General features: G+C 39.9%; 1 protein-coding gene across 1 annotated transcript in view; it reads left to right on the plus strand.

Moving 5' to 3' along the window:
* Positions 1–5,545: 5,545 nt before the first annotated feature.
* The window catches only part of CLVS1 (clavesin 1), a 74,928-nt gene continuing 59,630 nt past the window's right edge, over positions 5,546–20,843 (plus strand). Inside the window, 2 exon segments of the mRNA XM_054985657.1 lie at positions 5,546–5,605; positions 5,607–6,001. Coding sequence (XP_054841632.1) covers positions 5,546–5,605; positions 5,607–6,001 — 455 coding nt within the window.

The following is a 20,843-nucleotide window of genomic DNA, read 5'->3' on the forward strand; positions in this document are numbered from 1 at the left end:
TGGATAAGAGCATGGGACTCAAATCTGGAGAGCTGGGTTTGATTCCTCACTCCTCCACTTGAAGCCAGCTGGGTGACCTTGGGCCAGTCACAGCTTCTCGGAGCTCTCTCAGCCCCACCCACCTCTCAGGGTGATTTTTGTTGTGAGGATAATAATAACATACTTTGTAAACTGCTCTGAGTAGGCGTTAAGTAGTTCTGAAGGGCAGAATATAAATCAAATATTATTATTATCTTCTGGGCATGGAGTAAGGGTCACTGGGTGTGTATGTGGTGGGGGGAAGATATTTGTGAATTTCCTGCATTGTGCAGGGGGTTGGACTAGATGATTCTAGAGGCCCCTTCCAATTCTATGATTCTAAGTGTGGTGAACATTTTCTTATATCCTGAGTAATACATGAACATTTGTAGAATTTTTTAAAAGGCAACCTGGGTTCACATTTCCATGTGCAATCTAATGTACAGCTTCAGTATGAAAAGGAATATATATGAAAGAATGCACAACCATTTTTTCAGTAGAGAAAATCACTACCTGTGTATACATTGCAGCCATATAGGCTGTGTGTGAGGCTGGTCCTGGGCAATGAATACACAACACACAGGATTTTGGATGAAAATAGGCCACAACTTTATTGATTACAGCCATTGGAGCATTAGCACAGCATAAGGCAGGATTCACAGCACAGAATGAACCACCTGCCATCTGATGGCCTGCATTCTCCAGCTAGAAGCTGGGCACCTCAGAACTGCAGGAAGAGAACCGCCTGTATGAGTATGACCCTGGTGAAGCCTGCAACAGCCAGACCTGGCACATACTCTTCAGCTCACTCAGATCCCTTAAAGGGACCCTGCAAGAGGTGCTGAGCCACCCAGCTAGCATAACTCACCACAGTGGCTCTGTCCCATTTCTCCCAAACCACCAAGTTGTGATAGGCATCTCCTGCCACAGCTGCATCTAGAGAGGGAGGGAGGGAGACCATCTGTTGGCTTCCTTCCCCACTGACAAATGGCAGCAAGGACCACAAGGGGCTTCTGGCATGATGTCTAGCCCCTCCCATGCTTCTCTCCACTTCATCCCCCAGCCTCTACCTCAGCTGCAGATGTGCAGCCTGTCCATCACTCAGCCTCAACTCCTGGCCACACTGTAGCCCTCAGGGAAGTCCACAAGCCCCCTTATAAGTTCCTATGCAGTTGTCAGGAAAGTGAAAAACTCTTGTGAGTAGTAAAACTCTTCTGCATGTTTACAATAGCTGGAGCGTGGTGATACTGTGTACCTTCCTAGAAATCCCTCCCACTCTGTGTATCTATGGCTTCCAATAATGTGAACAGATGACTAAGTGAATGTAGAAAATTGCCCCCACGTGCTGAAATTAAAGTATTAACAAGAAAACAGAGAAGATATAAACTAGGATCCAGCTTTGGTTTAACATCCTGGCATGTAGGGGGGCAAACAAGTCCCATTTCACCCAAGTGCCTGTATTCAGTCATCGGGGACAATTGTGCTTTATTTTCAACTGGCGTGAGGGGAATATTTCCCCGCCATGGGAAATTAGAGTTAATTCCGGCTAAGTATGACATCTGACTGCAACAACCATATTGTAATTTTGGATTAATGAAGCCATTCAACAAATTTTACATCCCTAGTGAAAAATATTTCCAGAGGTGGAATAATTACTTTAAAAATTAAAAAATAAACAATTCGAACACAATCGATGCCACTGAATTAGACACTTTGATGAGTCTATAAGTAAACCTTATTAATGATGAAATGAAAACTTCAAAAAATTACTTACAATAAAACTAATTCTGAATCATAAGGCAAATTTGTATCTATGCATTACAGAAACTGCAAAGGATGTTATATTTTTAATAGGAATATGTACATTTTCATTTTAGTTTCACGTTTTCAAACAAATCTTTATTTTCATGTTCATGTTCTTGATTCTATTCTTCTATTAATTTCCATAGGTTTAAGAGGGAAATACATTTCTGCCCATAATTTTTTCCCACCCAATTGGGACTGAATCCCTTGCCCAAAGGACCCCTCCTGCCGAAGGGATGCTTCCTGCCTACAAGCAGATAGGAGAAAGGGTCTCCGTTTTTTAGGCAATTAACATACTCATTTGCACAACAGACATAGACATAAACGTCTGTCAACTCAAGAAGTAAACTTATACTGTAGGGATCCTCATAAATGAGTACACTTATTTATGTGTATGGAGATGTTAGCTCTAATTTTAGACAAAAACAGAGACATTAAGTAAGGAGTGCTAAACTCTTCCACTACCCAAGCCTTACCTTAGTGCACACTAATACTTGAAGCATTTTTTTCACAGCTTAGTTGCATTTTTTTTCAGCCCAGCTTAGGTAGGAGGAAAATGCTGAAAGGAAATGGTGTGCAGTGATGTAAGGCATATGCAGGGCCAAGGTTAAGTTGCCTTCACCTGTGTTCTCTATTCCTGTTTGAAAATAGATCATCACCTCCCCACACACACTTTTAAATTCATAAATAGGAGTTTGCCTGTCTGTCTTCCCTATTGAGGCTAATAGCAGCTGGGGAGAGCAATTTTACTCAGGGAAATAGTCCAACTGCTTTTAAATGAAATTAAAGAAGATATTGAAGATATCAAAACATTCTTATCAGAGGTTCTCTTGCATCTTTTGGTTTGTTCATAGCTTCTGTCTCTCTTTGTGTATGTGTGTTACTGATTGCAAGGCACACAAATTAAGACAACACAGCAGATGCCACCAATTACCAGAGGGGGTGGGGGTGGGGGAAACAGCCTTTAGCCCTGTCGAGCTTTATGGCCAGCATATGTAAGCAAAATGTTTGACTCTGTTTGTTCAGCAGCAGATGCTGCCTATCACTGGAGTGGGCAAGTGTGGCATTTGCCTCCTCCCACCAGTTTATAACGCTGCCCACCTATATGCCAAAGCATTTGCCTAGCAAACAAATATATCAGAATTTGTGCTTCTATAGAATTGAATCAAGGCCCTAATCCCAAGCCAGTATGAACAACACTTAGGAAAGATAAGTCCATCAGTGCAATCATTTTGGTGGCAAGACATATGACAAGACATGAGAGCCAGTTTGGTGCAGTGGTTAAGAGAGCGAAACTCTAATCTGGAGAGCCGGGTTTGATTCCCCACTCCTCCACTTGAAGCCAGCTGGGTGGCCTTGGGCTAGTCACAGTTCTCTGGAGCTCTCTCAGCCCCACCCACCTCACAGGGTGTTTTGTTATGGGGATAATAATAACATACTTTGTAAACCGCTCTGAGTGGGCATTAAGTTGTCCTGAAGGGCGGTATATAAATTGAATGTTATTATTGTTGTTATTGTTACATGTGAGTAATTCTGCTGATTGGGTCACTTACAAATATGCTAAGTCAAGTTCCACCTGCACATTATAAAGTACTTAAGTTAGGAATTTTGTGTCTCCCGCATGCACACTGACCCTTTCCTGTTTGTGACTGCTTCATGCAGGGAGAAGCAACTTTGGCATCCTCACCCTGTTTTCGTCTTCACAAACCACCCCATGCAGCCATTATTGGCCTTTTGTAAAACTTAAATATAGTCAATGTAACTAAGTTGATTTTTACAATGGAGACAATAATGGTTCCATGTGACAGTTTGTGGATGTGAAAACAGTGGGAGGAGGAAGTGATAGCTGCTTCTCCCCACATGTAAATGGAAAAGAGCTGGTGTGCATTTGAGAGGCACAAAACCCCCATCACATGTGTTATACAAAGTCCTTGTGTTGTTTCCTAAAAACAACACAAGGACTTGCAATGTGCAGACATAACCTCAAGCTCTTTCCTTCCTCTTCCTCTGAGAACTCTGAGCTGGCCAGCCAGGTACCAGAAGAAGGGAGAGCTCCTAATATTTTCTGATATTATTGTTTGTTTTCCAGTTAGAATTAGTTATAAAAATGCTTTTTAAAAATGGGGTATAATGGATTCAGACTGTGATTAGTTAATGCATATTCCTTAATTTTAGCTTTAGAACAAGCTTCCAAGGTGAACTTGGCTGAAAGTCTGTCTTGCTGAAGGCCATTCAATAGGGTTAGCTAAACAGGGATTTTACAACTGTGTTTCCAGAGTACAAATCCAGCTGTGTAGCCATGGCACCATGCTGGCTGTCTTTTCACAAGTTCCTTGTGCAAGAATTGCTATGGACATGAGGTGTGTGTATTTGTATTATCTGAAAGATAACTTGCACAAGGGGCACATGAAAGCTAAAGATATACACACAGCCTGAACATAACTTTACAAAGAAGTTTTCGTAGCCTAATATGTGAACAATGGCCTATTTAACTAGCAGTAATTTATAATGCTTGACGATGCTGTGAATAGATGCAGAGGAGTTAGCCGATGCTGTGAATGTGACTCTTTAAAACTTGTGATATCATCTCTAATGGAACTCCAAACTAATAAACAAGATTTTTTTTTAAGTATTACTTTTTCAGCATGGCAATAGAAGTGACTTTCCACAGTGAAACTAGCACAACTCTGTTTGAATGGAGTTCTCAATGTCTTCCATGATTATCTGCATTCAAGTAAATAAGAAATTGTAATATAATGTTAAATCTGTACAATTTCAGCAGTGCTAAAGGCTCTGTTCAATAATAAATTCATGTAGCTGTGTTCATTATGCCTTTATATTATGTATGCAAGATATATAATGATATCATTGTACTAACTATCCTAGTACAATCCAGCGACTTAGCTAACGTGCCCACAGAGAGGGGGCTCTGCGTGCCAGCTGTGGCATGCGTGCCATAGGTTCACCATCGCTGGTCTATAACAAAATCTGAATTATCCCCCCAGGTTCTCAAAACTCAGTCTATAACAAAATCTGAATTATCCCCCCAGGTTCTCAAAACTCAGTCACAAACCAACCCAAGGCTTGGTTTCCAGTGTATAAGGGTGTGTCACATCAATCTGCAGTAAAGATAGAATGGCATTTTAACCTAAAACCTTTTAGGTTAAAGTGGGTGTGTTTGATTATAAATTATTTACAGTTGACCACTGAGGAAGGCCTTAGGGCCGAAATGCATCTGGTCATTTTTTTTTACTGTACTTTGGTCTATTTGTGCTGTACCATCATCTGTACCTTGAGATGTTTTAGCAAGTTTTATCATATACATGTAGCCTGCCATTCAGGTTTTAAACTTGTTTCAAGTTTTAAACTTGTTTGTATTCTACACTTGTGCACATCTATAATAAATACTTTCTATATATGTTTTTAAGTTGTTACTTGACCCCATTTCTTTTCCCCATTCTTATATTTTAATCAGAGCAGCAGTAACAATAAAAAAGGAAAGAGCCAACTGTTGAAAATATCTTCATTCACACACCACTTACACACATGTAATCCATGCTTTTTATCTATGCCTTTGTTTTTCAGCTAATGATAGTTGGCTATGTTCCATTGAATATGGACTGAATGTGAGAATCCTTGGACAGATGTGGATGTGGAAAAGTTGTGTCCTTCAATATAAAACAAGCTGATGAATGGATCATACTTCCCACAGACTGTCAGTTGAATGGGACCGATTCATTGGCTAATCATACATCTGAAGTTAAGAATTTGGAATCGAAACTTCTGCAAAGATGACTCATTTACATGCTGGACTCAGTCCAGAGACTATAGAGAAAGCCCGCCTGGAACTCAATGAAAACCCAGATGTTTTGCACCAGGACATCCAACAAGTCAGGGACATGATCATCACGAGGCCTGACATTGGATTTTTACGTACAGATGATGCCTTCATCTTAAGGTTTCTCAGAGCCAGAAAGTTTCACCAAACAGATGCCTTCAGGTTACTGGCTCAGTACTTCCAGTACCGTCAACTGAACCTGGATATGTTCAAAAATTTCAAGGCTGATGATCCAGGGATCAAACGGGCTCTGATTGATGGATTCCCTGGAGTGCTGGAAAACAGGGATCACTATGGCCGGAAGATCCTTTTGCTTTTTGCAGCCAACTGGGATCAGAGTAGGTAAATGTAGATAGTGTACTTATCTCTTTATACATAACCATTACTACTTGCTAGTATCTGTGAGTAGGATCCAAGGCCTCCCTTCCATTAGACATAGGAAGCTCTCTTTTTCTGATCCATGATTTCTCACCCAGTAGAAGGGAGACCTTAGATCCAACGCTATATTTTTGGCCACACATTTCTTTTGATAAAACTGTATTCAAATCATGTGCCTTTGTGTGCTCTTGAATAATTTATTTCATTTTTGCTTCAGACATATAACTCACATTTCCCCATATATACAGAGAATTTTTTTTTACAGTAAGTACTGTGGTACTTATTTGTACACAGGCGACTGTCAGAAAATATGAAACAGTAGTTGTGGCTTCTGTTACAACCCTATATTTTTAAAAACTAGAATGAGAAAATGGAATTTAATTGTATTGGTAGGTGCCATATAACTATGAGAGGTTTTTGCTTTCTAAATGAACAATCTGAATAGGCAATGAGGTGGGGGATATACTTTTGCTCACAACAGCCAATCTTCCTAGACCAGCTGGTGCCCATAAATTCTGCTTTATTAATCCAAGAGTTGTAAATGTCAGATACTTAACTGCTCTGCAGGAAAGTGTACAGAGACTTGGTTTTAAAGGGGAAAGCATTACTAATATGTGATATTGAGTAAAAAAAAAAGCCCTGTGAAGATTGTAAAAGTTATTGATCAAGTCCAAATAGCCTGCTTACCCAGAACACTCCTCCACGTTCTAATGTTAGGGATACCATCAGCAGCACATGTTGTTACAATGGGTATTTTTACAATGGCTATTTTCAAAAAGGATATTTTTAGATGTCAATTATTGATTCCTGTGATCATCTCTGGTGTTTCATGCCAAACAGTAAATGAGCAGCTAAAGGAACTTAGCAGACATTGGCAAGAAATAATTGCCATTATTTCTTAGTTTAGTGGCAGTTTATTCTTGGGGATTGTTACAAATAATGGTAAAGAATTCTGCAAACCCTCAGATTCTAATTTTGGTTTATTTCTGTATTTACTAGACACAGAACAGCCAAAATTGCTGTCTGTGGCATTGGCAGAGAAGTTATATGTGACAGATTGCAGCCATTAGTTCAGAGCAATTACACTTTAGTTAGAACAATTACATTTTTTGCAGTCTGTGGTATTAATATCATCCTTGTGGGTGGGAAAAAGAGAGGTTTACGAATGATGGAATGGCATCTGAAGGAAGGAAGGGATGCAAATGGGTACTGTACAAAAAATGAAACATGCTTAATTCTGCCAGGAATCCAAGCTTAACTATTTTGCTTGTCTTACCCTTTGGATCACAGGGAATTGTAACTAAAATAGGAGGCAGAAGCATATTGACAAGGTAGTTAAGGGAGTATACAGGGTTCTGTGTTTGCAAGATGCATTGGCCAGGACTGAGATGGTTGGTGGTGGTCCCTTAAGACATGCCTTTCCATTCTATTTTTGTACTGTCTTCAATGGCACAGGCAGCAGAGAGGTGGCCCCTCATGCTTCCCCTTGCCAAATGGCAGTGGCAGGAAAGTATCGCTCTAAAATAGATAGCAGAAGAATGGAAGGATGAGTTATGCAGGCTGGAGCAAAACTGGCATAAATATTCCTGTGTAACCAGATGCCTTCAAGGATTACTCACATAATCCAATCCTATGGAGTATAGGGACAAACCATCAAGAGCCATACAGAGCACACAGCTTTAGATGGCTCAAGCAAGAGTGGCAAACTGCTCACGACAGAATTCGTATGCCGTGTTGCTCTTCTTTCCTCATTGCGTTCCACTGTACTGGATTAGAAAAGTAATGGAAACACTGAAGATTTTATATGTGTATAATGTTTTGCCCAATATATATAATTAACTACTTGATAATTTAATCTTAGGGTTTCTAAGATTGGTGTATCAATCATTATCTTGCAGGTACTAATAAAATTAGATTGCTCAGCAATATTGAAAGAGTTGGGGGGGGGTGAATACACACAGTTTAGCCAAGAACTCACTTAAGGCAGCACTCTTCTTAGAGGTGCCAACAAAGCCACCATGTGATACATGCCCTCCAGCATCCTCTGTGTCATTGCAAGAGATCCTGTAATGACTCATGCCTAATTGTGCAGCAAAATACCATGAGCTGTTCCTGTCCTGGATTCAGGTTCTGTGCTTAGTTAGCAGTGATGGTGCTGACTTTCATCTCACAGCTTGACATTCTGAATGGCCATGGAGGAATGGGGGGAAGTGAGCATTCAGAGCACCAAGAATGGGTGTGCATGAGGGAGAGAGATGGTGGGCATTGGGTGACAGAGCAAGAAAGAAGAAGTAAGAGAGAGGGAGTCAGACAGACAGACACTATTGAGGGATGAAGCAAGAAAGAGAATTAGGGGTGGGTGAAAGAGAAGGAAAATGGCGTGACTGTCAGAGAAAGTGAGAATGTGAGTATAGACTACAATGGGCATCAGGGAAGGGAGAAAGAGAGAGCAATACTAAGAAAGAGGGAAATAGAAAGCGAAAGAAGGGGTGGGGGAGACAGGAAGAAACAAAAAGGGGAGGAGTGGTTGCTCCCATAATTTCCTTGTGGGTTCCCACTTATCATAAATTAAACCCAACTGAACAATGTAATAAAATGAATAAATTTAATATAAAAGCACTTTTTAAAAACCTGGAATTTGATGGTGAGTTGGATCAGACTAAAATGGCAATTTCCACCCATTCACATTCCTGCTGCAGACTCTCCTTGGCGTCTTTCCTCAAGCCCCTATCCCTATTCAGTGGACTACAGTGAGAGGGGAGGCAGAAAATTTCCATTCTGCCACTGGAAAATTTAGTCTACACCCAACCCACTAACTGTTCCTAGTAGGGTTGCCAATGCTGGTCTTGCAAATTCATGGAGATTTGGGGTGGGTACCTTTGGAGGAGAGATTTGGGTGGGGAAGGCATTTTCACTTAGGATTAATGATAATCCTTAGAGATTGCCCTCTAAAGCTGCTACTTTCTTCAGCGAGTCGTCTTCGTAGACTGGAGATCAGTGGTAATTCTGGGAGCAGTCCAGGCCCCACCTGGAGGTAAGCAGCTCTAGCTTCTAGCTATCTGATGCAAAGTCAAATCATTTTTACTTTAATAACATTATTTTGACTTACAATCGGGAAAATGTTATAAAGAAAATGCTAGGTGTCAATTTCAGATAGTTTCACTGAGTAGAAATGATAGCATCCATCTAGATATGTTTGTCAAGTATGGGTGTGTGCTGAGAAAAAAATTGTTTTGATTTTGGATCTGGGCTTGGGGGTCAGGGGGTTACTGTGATTGCTTATTTCTGGGTAGGACGTTACTCATTTGGGATTCAAATCCATATAGTTCCAGGTTCCAGGGCCATTGTTTTCAATGGGGAATGCATTCCAGAGTCTGGGGCAGCTGTCTATAAAGACAATGGCACCAAATCTGCACAGAACACAGCCCTCCTTCTAATCTAAAGACCCCCTAAGTTTCAAGCAGAATGAACAAAGGAGCTCAATTTTACAGGCTCCCAAACAGGTGCTTCTTTTTCTTCCAAAGTGAGGAAGGCTTCTTTTGTTGAAAGCATCTCTCCCATCCCATTTTGCAGGTCTAGTACTATTCCCCAGTGGGGGCATTTTTCAGAGTGGGCCCAGAGGGCCTGTTTTACAAGCGAATGAAACCAAAATTGCAGCAAAGCTAGTGCCTGTCCACTAATGAACCACCTAGTTTCAAGTAAATTGGACCATGATTTTCAGTTCTATGGGCCCCTGAACAAGGTTCACCTAGCCATGCTACTTGCAGCAAAAAAAAAGGGGGGGGTGCCACCCACACAAAGGGAAGCAGGAGCAAGCAAGAACCTCAGCTTTTCTATTATTCCCTATGGGGGACATTTTCAGGGGTCCGGAGTGGCTGTTTTTCAACCAAATGACACCAAAATTGTGCATGAGCTAGTGCTGCCTATTCTCTAAAGACCCTCCAAGTTTCAAGGGAATTAGACCAATGGGTGCGATTCTGTGGGCCCCTGAATAAGGTACCTTTGCCCATCCAAAAAAGGCTCCACCCCTACAAAGAAGGGTAGAAAAGCCACTCTCCATGACTTGTCTCCAAAGGTGATTTGCTGAGGTGTTCTGTGTTTCTCCTTTGCAATAATTCAGTCAGAAAGAGGAAATGTCATTGCCTAGGAAATCAGTAGACTCAAAGAAAAATACAAATGTATGCTTCATTGCTGGAAAAAAATTACTTGGAAAAAACATGGATTGCTTAGGAGGCAGGACTTCGTAATTCCCAAGCGTCTTGAATTTGTGTTACCATTCCAGAAAATTATGGTAACAACATAAATGTTGTTATGTTATGAAACAACATAAATGTTGTTACAACATTGGCTGGCAACCATATTCTGGCCTCTCCGTCATGATTCACGAATCCATTATTATTTAGGTCTACCAATATGTTTTCTCCACACATATTATGTTCAAAAACTCAACCTGCTGCCTGTATGGAACCTACTCCTGCTCTCAGGAGGGGAAGGCTGCATGCAATGGATGCTGAATGTCCACATTGGAGATGAGGATTCTTGCCTTGCTGTGCCTAGCATGGTATATCATGAAATGGCCAGGGCAGTAGCAGTAGTAGAGCAAACTGGCAGTTATTCTGCACCTAGGGGCCTGAGGGAAAATACAGGTGCCTGCCTGCATTCGCTGAGCCTTCTCATTCACTTGGTATGTTATCATGTGCATAACTTTAAAACAATGCAATAGGAGAACAAAGGTGATATGATTTCTTTCCTAGAGCAATAATGGTTGATTGAGACATCATTTACTGAACCCACTTACTAGTGCAATGAAAAAGAAAGAATTGTTATGAGCTCTACCCCAGGAGGCCACCAGTTCAAGTCTCATCTCAGCCATAAACTCTCTAGGTGGCCTTAGGCAAGCTATTCTGTCAGCTGCAGTTCCTCATGTGCATTACCCCATATTCCCATAAAATAAACTCAAAGCTAAAACATTGACCAGCAGCAAACTCATCCTGCAATGAAAGCAAATGAAGAAGCAGGATAAGAAATGCAAAATAATTATCTCCCTCTCTCTGTCATGCTGGGGCTACGTGGTGTTCTCTGCAAATCAGCTGCAAAGACTATCTTGCCTTGCTGTGTGTATGGAAGGGATTCTCTGTGTCCAACAGTGTGATATGCACAGTGTTTGTGGAGTGGAGTCCGTGGCAGTGTGCAAGCAAGGCGCTGTGTTTCATAATCACTATACAGCATACCATTACTACTGGGATGTCTTCCCATGCTCATTCTATTTTGTGATTTATCGGCAAAGTCATAATCTGAACAAGATTACACTCTAGCAAGTCTGAGAAAGTATTCTTAGCCTTTACCACATCAGAGAAAGAAGTATCCAAGATGGTTCTCAATTTTTTTCTAAGTGGGACCCACAACTAAACTTACTGTATTTCTTAGGACCCACTAGAAAAATAATAATAATAACATTCAAAATATATATCGTCCTTCAGGACAACTTAACATCCACTCACAGTGGTTTAAAAAGTATGTTATTATTATCCCCACAACAATCACCCTGTGAGGTGGATGGGGCTGAGAGAGCTCTGGAAGAGCTGTGACTGGCCCAAGGTCACCTAGCTAGCTTCAAGTGGAGGAGTGTGGAATCAAACCTGGTTCTCCAGATTAGAACCCCATTGCTCTTAACCATTACACCAAACTGACTCTCTGCTCTACTTTTCCACTCCACAACATACAGTGCAGGAATTTCGTATCAGTTTTTTTTTTAAAAAAAATTTTTATTGGGTTAGAACATTAATATTTTTACATTACATTACATTCAATTTTCCCCTAATTTTTCGTTTCCAACCCCCTCCCTTTCCCCCCCTTTTGTTGACTTCCAACAGCTTTCCCACCCTCTGTCCCTTTTCCCTTACTTCTATTAACTTCCTCTGTCTAAAACAAATATATATTCTCCATTATATTAAGCAGTACATCTTTAACTCTTTTACTTATTATACATCCAAACTATACTTCTTTAGATAAACAATTTATCCCATTTTCCAGTTTTGAATATTTCTATATATCATAAACCATAAAAATTTCCCACATTTAAATCAAACAATTTGATTTGTTCTCTATATATTAATCATTTCTTCTTTTTATAGTATTTCTATATAACTCATCACATAGTCAGTCGTTTTAACTCTTCTATACATTCAGTTTGGTGCATATAAGTCTTATCAAGTAAAAAAAAAATATTGTTAATTACTCAATCCTCATGTTTAAACCGTTAATTATTCTCTATCAATATTCTATCAATTAACCTTTACATATCTATATATATCTCAATCAATTAATTAATCTAACTGCTTATAAATTCACATTTCTCTTCCTCCCCCGGTAAAGTCACCTCTCTCTTTTATACTTTTATTGTACTTCAGTAGTTCTCAAACTGCCACAGTTTTCCTCCCACCTCCCACTTCTTCTCCAGATATTGTTTCAGCTTCTCCCAGTCTGTGTTAAACTGCCCTGAGTCCAGATCTCTCAGTTTTCTTGTCATCTTATCCATTTCAGCCATATACAGCAATTTGTAGATCCAATCTTCAATAGTTGGCACTTCTTGTACTTTCCATTTCTGCGCATACAAAAGTCTAGCTGCTGCAGTCATATAAAATATCAACGTCCTATGATGGGCTGGAATTCCCTCCATTCCCAAGTTTAGCAGCAGGAGTTCTGGGTTCTTATTTATTTGAAACTGTAAAATTTCACTCATTTCTCTTATTATTTCCCCCCAGAACTGCCTAGCTACCTCACACGACCACCACATATGATAGAGGGAGCCCTCATGCTTCCTACATTTCCAGCATTTATTAGAAGTGTTCAAGTTCCCTAGCGCAATCTTCTTTGGTGTCATGTACCAACGATAAATCATTTTGAAAATGTTCTCTTTAATATTAATACATGTCGTTGTCTTCATTGTAGTTTTCCACAAGTATTCCCATGCCTCCATTGTTATTTCTTTATTAAAGTTTATAGCCCATTTCACCATTTGTGTTTTAACTATCTCATCCTCGGTATACCATTTCAACAGTACTTGGTATACCTTGGATATTCTTTTCTTGTCTTCTTTAAGAAGGGTCTGCTCTAGTTCCGAGTTCTCTGTTCGTATGCCCCCTTTTGCAGAGTCCGAATTGTATAAGTCTCTAATCTGTCTGTACTGGAACCAATCATAGTTAGGTGATAGTTCCTCTTGCGTCTTTATTCTAAGTTTAGATGCTTCAGTTTTGGTTATTTCTTTGTACGTTAAACATTGTTGTTCATTATCAACAGCTCTCGGATCTATCACCTCGTATGGAACCACCCACCAGGGGGTTCCTTCTTGTAGGTAAATTCTGTACTTCTTCCAGATTGTATATAAACTTCTCCTTACAAAATGATGCAGGAACATCGAGTTGACCTTTACTTTGTCATGCCATAGGTATGCGTGCCATCCAAAAAATTTTTTATATCCCTCTAGGGCTAATAGTTTCTTATTCTTTAATGTCATCCACTCTTTTAACCAAACTAGGCAGATTGCATCATGATAAAGTCTCAGGTTGGGCAGTTGCATTCCGCCTCTTTCCTTTGCATCTTGTAGAACTTTTACTTTCACTCGAGGCTTCTTGCCTGCCCAAACAAAATCTGATATTTTCCTCTGCCATTTTTCAAATTGTTTAGAGTCTCTGATGATTGGTATTGTCTGTAGCAAAAACATTACTCTTGGTAACACATTCATCTTAACTGCTGCAATCCTGCCCAACCATGACAAATTCAGTCTATTCCATTTGATCAAGTCTCTCTCTATCTGAGTCCATAATTTTTCATAATTATTCTTGAACAAATCTATATTTTTTGCAGTCAGCTCAACTCCCAAATATTTCACCTTACTAGTTACTTCACAGTCCGTTATTTCCATTAACAATTGTTGTTTCTGCTTAGTCATGTTTTTACATAATATCTTTGACTTCTTTTTGTTAATGAGGAAACCTGCCAAGTCACCAAACTCCTTGATCTTATCTATCACTTTTGGCATGTTCTCCAATGGATCTTCTACAATTAACATTATGTCATCTGCAAATGCTCTAACCTTATATGAATAGTCCTTTATTTTTATTCCTCGTATTTCCTCATCTTGTCGTATTTGTATCATCAGAATCTCCAATACTAAAATGAACAACAATGGAGATAACGGGCAACCTTGTCTTGTTCCTTTACTAATCGTCAATTTCTTGGTCAGTTCATCATTCACTACAATTGCTGCAGTCTGGTCTCTATAAATTTCTTTAATTGCTCTGATGAATCTTTCTCCCAGTTGTAGCTTTTCCATAGTGGCAAACAAAAAATCCCAGTTTAAATTGTCAAACGCTTTTTCAGCGTCTACAAAGAAGAAACCAACCTCTTTATCACAACGCTTGTCATAGTATTCAATAGCATTGATCACTGTCCTTAAATTGTCTCTTATTTGTCTGTCCGGCAAAAAGCCTGCTTGTTCTTCCTCTATGACTTCCGAGAGCCACCCCTTCAGTCTCTCCGCCAATATCTTCGCAAAAATTTTATAATCATTGTTAAGTAATGATATAGGCCTGTAATTTTTCACGTTAGTCAGATCTTGGCCCTCTTTTGGGATCAATGATATATTCGCTTCACTCCAAGTGTTTGGAATTCTTTGATCCCTGAAAACTCCGTTCATCACCTCTTTTAGGAATGGTGCCAGTTCGTTGGCCATTGTCTTATAAAATTTAGCCGTAAGTCCATCTGGCCCTGGCGCCTTTCCTAGATTTGCGGATTGTATTGCCTTACTTATTTCCTCATCAGTTACTTCACTGTTCAACTTATTTCTCCAAGCTTCCGAGATCTCTGGAAGTTTGGTTTTCTCCAAATATGATGCTATTGATTCTTTGGTTACTTCTTTTTTATTATACAGCTTAGCATAGAATTTATAAAAGGCTCTACTAATGGTAGTCTGCTCCAGGTACGTTTTATTTTCTTCACAGATTTTATTTATTATTTTCTTTTCCCTTTTCTTCTTCAATTGCCATGCCAAATATTTCCCAGGTTTATTAGCACCCTCAAAAGCTTTTTGATTCAGTCTTTTAAGGTTCCACTCCAATTCTTTATTACTCATTGCTGTTAACAGTTATTGAAGAATTTTAATTTCCTGATGTATTTTCTTTTTCCCTGGTCTCTTTTTTAACTGTGCTTCTTTGGCCTTTATTTTCTCCTCAATCTCTTGTCTTTTCTCCTCTTTCTTTTTCCTTGCTCTGCCATTTAAGTCCATTAGTATGCCCCTTACAACCGCCTTGTACACGTCCCAAACTTTACTGGTTGGTACTTCTTTATTCACGTTGTATTGTATAAAAAACTTTGTCTCTCTTCTCAATATTTCCATATTCTCACTTTCCTGTAACAAGTCCTCATTTATTCTCCAGGCTTTCCTTTTTCTCCTTTTTCCAAATTTCCACATAATTGGATTGTGATCTGAGCCTACCATCGGCATTATTTCTACCTCCTTAGTCCATAACGCTAAGTCCTTTGAGGCCCAGATCATATCAATTCTTGATAATGTAAGATGCCTTGCAGAATAAAAAGTAAACTGTTTGGTTTTAGGATATTCTCTCCTCCATACGTCTTCGAGAGTCTCTTGTTGAATCAACTCAAAAAAAAGCTTTGGCAATAGTCCTCTTTTCTTTTGTGCTGTTGTAGTCTTTTTGTCTAGTTCCAAATCTGTCACTCCATTGAAGTCTCCAGCAAGAATTATCTGGTCATATACAAGATCGTCTAAATGCTTCCTTAAATCCTCAAAGAAGCTTTCTTTTGCACCGTTAGGTGCATAAAGTCCGACTACCAACACTCTCTTTGAATTCCAATTACATTCCACTGCTACAAATCTAGCTTCAACATCTCTCATAACAAATTTTGGCTGCAGCTCCTCTTTTATGTACAACACCACTCCTCTTTTTTTCGTGTTTGAGGCCGCTACAAATTCTTTGCCCAATTTTCCAGATTTTAAATATTTTACATCCTGTTTTCTAATATGGGTCTCCTGCAAACAAACAATATCACATTTTTGTTTTAGTAGCCAATGAAAAATATTTTTCCTCTTATTCGGTGAGTTTAGTCCATTTACATTCCAAGATAATACTTTACACTCCATATTCATGGTTTTGTTGGTAAGTCTTTTTCATTGTCCTTGATAAATCTCTCCATCTCCCGCTCAGATCTGATGCGTTTTTTTGCCCCTCCAAACTCAAAGGACACTCCTTCCGGTAACTCCCATCTGTATCTGATATTCATGTCCTTCAAAGTCTGAATTAGCACTCTATATTTTTTCCTGTCCAGTAACACTGATCTGGGCAGTTCCTTCATTATGATAATCGTCTTGCCATCAATCTCCAATGGATCTTGAAATTGTTTTGTCACAATCCTCTCTTTCATGTTTCTAGTTGTAAACTGCACAATCACATCCCTTGGCAGTTTCCTCTGGGTTGCAATTCTCGAGTTCACACGGTACGCCACATCTAGGATAGCCACAATTTCCTCCTCCTCCTTCCCCAGGTAATCAGCCAACACCTCAGTCATCTGTTCTTGCGCTGACTTCCCTTCCACTTCTGGCAGACCACGAAAACGAAGCTGCTTCTCCATGTGTTTAGTTTCTGCAACTGACATCCTCCCCTTCACCAGTCTCATCTCTGTTTGTTGCGTGTCTATTAAATTCTCCATCGCGTCTTCTACTGTTTTAACTCTCTGCTGCGTTCCTTGTAATTCACTACTAATCGTTTCCACGCCTTTTTTCACTTCTGACAGCTCCGACTTAACTGTCTGTGTAACTTCTTTGACCTCTTTAATAAGCTCCAATTTCGTGTCCTTAAGTTCTTTCATCATGTCTATAAGTTTTTTGTCCAAATTTTCTATTGCCGATTGCCACTCTTTTTTCGACATCGTGGGGCTTGCTTTAGCTCGCTCCCACGAATCTGCTCTCTTCCTTAGTTCCGTGGCGTATATTTAAACGTTTTCCTTTTTTTCAAATGTCCCAATCTTTGCCAAAATTAATTTTTTTGTATCCAAAATGTTGGGCGTCTTTTCTCTATGGTTTCTCTATGTTATTGTAATCCAAGATGGCCTACTTCCTCTTCCGCTGAAGCCGCGACCCTTCCCCTTTCAAAAATGGCGATTCCCTACTTCCTGTCCGTCGGCAAGGGCCGCTTCCCTCCAGCCACTCTATTGTTGTTACGCACTTCCTGTCTCCCGTCTTCCCACAGCAGGTCTCGCGATGGTGTCTTTTTCCCACAGCTCCAAAACCACAGGTATTCAAAACAATAGTCCGATTTTTGCAATAACTTCTTTAAATTTAGTCTCTTTTAAAATACAACTCCTGCCGAGTCTTCACCTCCTTTTCACTAGTCTGTTGCAGTTTAAAAATCTACTTTCTTTCCTCTCTGTTTTTATCAATCTGTCCCGTTTCAAGAGATAGCGATCTTTACCTTCTCTTCAACTTTCTCGGGTTGTAATCGCTGTTTCGATCTTAAATTCTCCTCTCGACTTCCCTCCCCGATCGAAGCTTGGGTATGTAGGTCTTATGCCAGCCGAATTGGCCCCAAAACTGCCGCAGAGATTATAGCCGACCCGTCGCAAGGTGGGACCTCAAGGATCGGGGGGGAGACTCCTTGAGTAGAGCCCCCCCTCGTCCGAGATCTAGCTCACCCTAGGGTCTTGAGCGTTCTTTGCCTGCTCCCCGCCTGAGAGCAGTCGGCCGCGGGTTATTTTCACCCCTCCGGCCGGTTAAAACGGCAGTCCGGTCAGCTCCGCAAATGGAGCTGCGTTAGACCTCCATGAATCCCAAACCGGAAGTGGAATTTCGTATCAGTTGATTGAATTTTAATATATATATTTTATCACTTTTTAATCATTTTTTAAATCATTTTTATCCTATTTTTACCATGTTTAGCATTTATAAATATATAGTGATAATTGAGCCACTGGCTGTATTTCATGACTTTTGCAAACATTACAGAAGGCAATCTCCAATTTGCCATCCTGTCCCTCTTCCTTCTCCTTCCTAGTGTCACGATCCACTTGTGTGCCAATCACATCTTGCTTTGGGGTGACCCACAGTTTGAGAATCATTGAGCTAAGAGGCCTTACTTAAAAAGCTAAGTCAATTTTTTACCATGTTTAGCATTTATAAATATATAGTGATAATTGAGCCACTGGCTGTATTTCGTGACTTTTGCAAACATTACAGAAGACAATCTCCAATTTGCCATCCTGTCCCTCTTCCTTCTCCTTCCTAGTGTCACGATCCACGTGTGTGCCAATCACATCTTGCTTTGGGGTGACCCACAGTTTGAGAAACATTGAGCTAAGAGGCCTTACTTAAAAAGCTAAGTCAATTTTCTCTCCTAGGAAACCTCAATGTGTCCGTTTATGCATATAGAGCAGAGGACAATTTCCCCCCAAGTTATCCTGGTTCATGAATATTGGTGTTTTCTGCTTTTTCAGCTGCTTGCTCAAGGTACCTGGTTATGCCTGACTAACAGTGCAGTCCTAAGCAGAGTAACACCCATCAAAGCCCATTGACTTCAGTGGAGTTAGAAGGGTTTAACTGCTTTGTATTGCCCTGCAAGTGTATTACATGCATTATAGGCAGGACTGTCATGGTAGGACTTGTTTGTTCCTGCTCTCTGCTTCCCATGCACCCGTTCCCTGGTATTGAGTGTGCAAGACTGCAGAGAAGGTGCTGCATTAGACTCCTCCTGGTCTTAATGGTTTTATGCACTCATGTAAGAACTGGAAAATGGTGACTATAAACGTCATTATCAGATAGCAGTACAGCCCCAGTAGAAATAATTTCCGTTTTGCAGTATAAATGAGAGGGAAATAGTCAATTGCTCAGTTAGCTACGTAAGATTAATGCAGAGGACAGGATCTTCAGATTAACTTGAAAAACATGAGGATTTATGAAACTAGGATGATCAGCAATGAAAATTTTCATATCCAGTCAAGAATTAATTTTCCAGCATTTGTAAGCATTGCTGGGGGTCTGTGTTACTTGCAGCAGCTTCTAGAAAAAACTAGGCAGGGACTAGACAATTAAGAAAACCAGTTCAATACACAGAGATGGCTAGAGAAGTAAATAAGAAAACAAGGTTAACAAAAAGCATGAAAAAGTTAGATACAAGATCACTTGTGTATACTGATATTTGGGTTACTAGCCTTAATACTACTTTTTTTGATCATCTAATCTGGAAAAAATGCAGACATGGAAATATCTGAAGTTGGTTAGATGACCTAATTAATTTCAGGTTGCTGGAAAAGGGAAAGGGAGGATAAACGAACTGAAACATTTAAAATATAGTAAAGGAAAGAAATGAGATAGGCTTACCTCAGATCAGTGATTCTTGATTGATCCCCAAGGGGGTGTGGGGAGAAAATGAACTATTGGTGGCAGATGAGAAGCATTCAGAAAATTTGACAGTTCCTTCCTCCCAACTTGTATAACTTAGGATAGCAAGCAGAGAAGGTTGCCCCTCCCCCACAGCCCCTATAGCAACTGAGGGTTTTTCCCTCAGACTTTAAAAAAAACAAAACTGACAACTGCTAGATTACTATAGTGCGCTAATGTTACAACAATCTATTGCCTTGATCTATTAGTTTCTCTGAACTCTCAGCTTTCATTTTTTTAAAAAAAAGTAAGTATGTAGAGACTTTTTTTCAAAATTAAAGCTGGAAATTCAGATGAACTAGTATATTGTGGCAATCAATCCAATGTTTTGTGCTATATCAATTTAAGAATTGCAGACTTAAAAAACTGACCTTATTTTCATTATCAAAGAAAAAACCTACAAAAAACTACCACCACCTCTTCTCGATTCTATGAATACAACCTCTGAAGCACTCCAAAGTCTTCACTCAAGTACAGATTTAGGAACTGGTAGCAGGTGCTTAAAAGACACAAATTAATTTACCCTTAGGGAAATTTACTGCCATAGGGAAAATGTAGAAGGCATTCAGAGACAAAAGATCCACAGTCCAATTCTTCAAAAATTCAGTAGTGGTGGAATCTTATTCCATTTTGGTACTGGGGACATGTAGATCCTAACACTGTCATTCATGGCTCCAGACCTAAATATCTCAGTGCTTGCCTCTTTCTGTTTAGATCACTTTGTCTGTACAAATTTTCTGGTCAGGCACTGTTCAGATCATGAGAGTAATTAAAACAGATGGGGGCAAGGACAGCTGCTTTTCTGAAGTTGCCCAGTATGGTAAAATGATTGTGAGACAGGAATAGGTGTGACATTAATCAATTTTATGGTCTTCTGAGGTCACTGTAAGGCATTTCAATTTCAAAGAGACTATGGGCTGAATAGAGACTTCTAGAATGGTTATACTAGTAAGATAGCCAGTGTGGTTTAATGGTTAAAGTGTTGTACTGGGACCTGAGAGAGCCAGGTCTATTGGGAGAGAGATGGGCCTGCAGATATGATGGACTAAGATCATGAAGGGCTTTGTATAGCCAATACCTTTAGTTGTGCAGTCTCTAATCTGCCCTTTCTAAGTAAAATAATTATGAGTGTAGTAGCAGACCAGCACCATGTCTTCTTGGGTAACTCATGTGCTCTGGACCATTTTCAGTTTAGTTTCTGGCCAGGCTATGGGACAGAGATGGGTCTGGTGGGTTAGCTGATGGCCATTATCTGAAAGTAAACAAAGGCCATGCTGTTGGATCTATCTGCAGGCTTTGATACATTAGATCATGCCATCCTGTTGAGACATTTGGAAGCAGAAGTAGGCACCAAGG

This window comes from Eublepharis macularius, chromosome 7 (genome assembly GCF_028583425.1).
Source record: "Eublepharis macularius isolate TG4126 chromosome 7, MPM_Emac_v1.0, whole genome shotgun sequence".
In the NCBI taxonomy this organism is placed as follows: domain Eukaryota; kingdom Metazoa; phylum Chordata; class Lepidosauria; order Squamata; family Eublepharidae; genus Eublepharis; species Eublepharis macularius.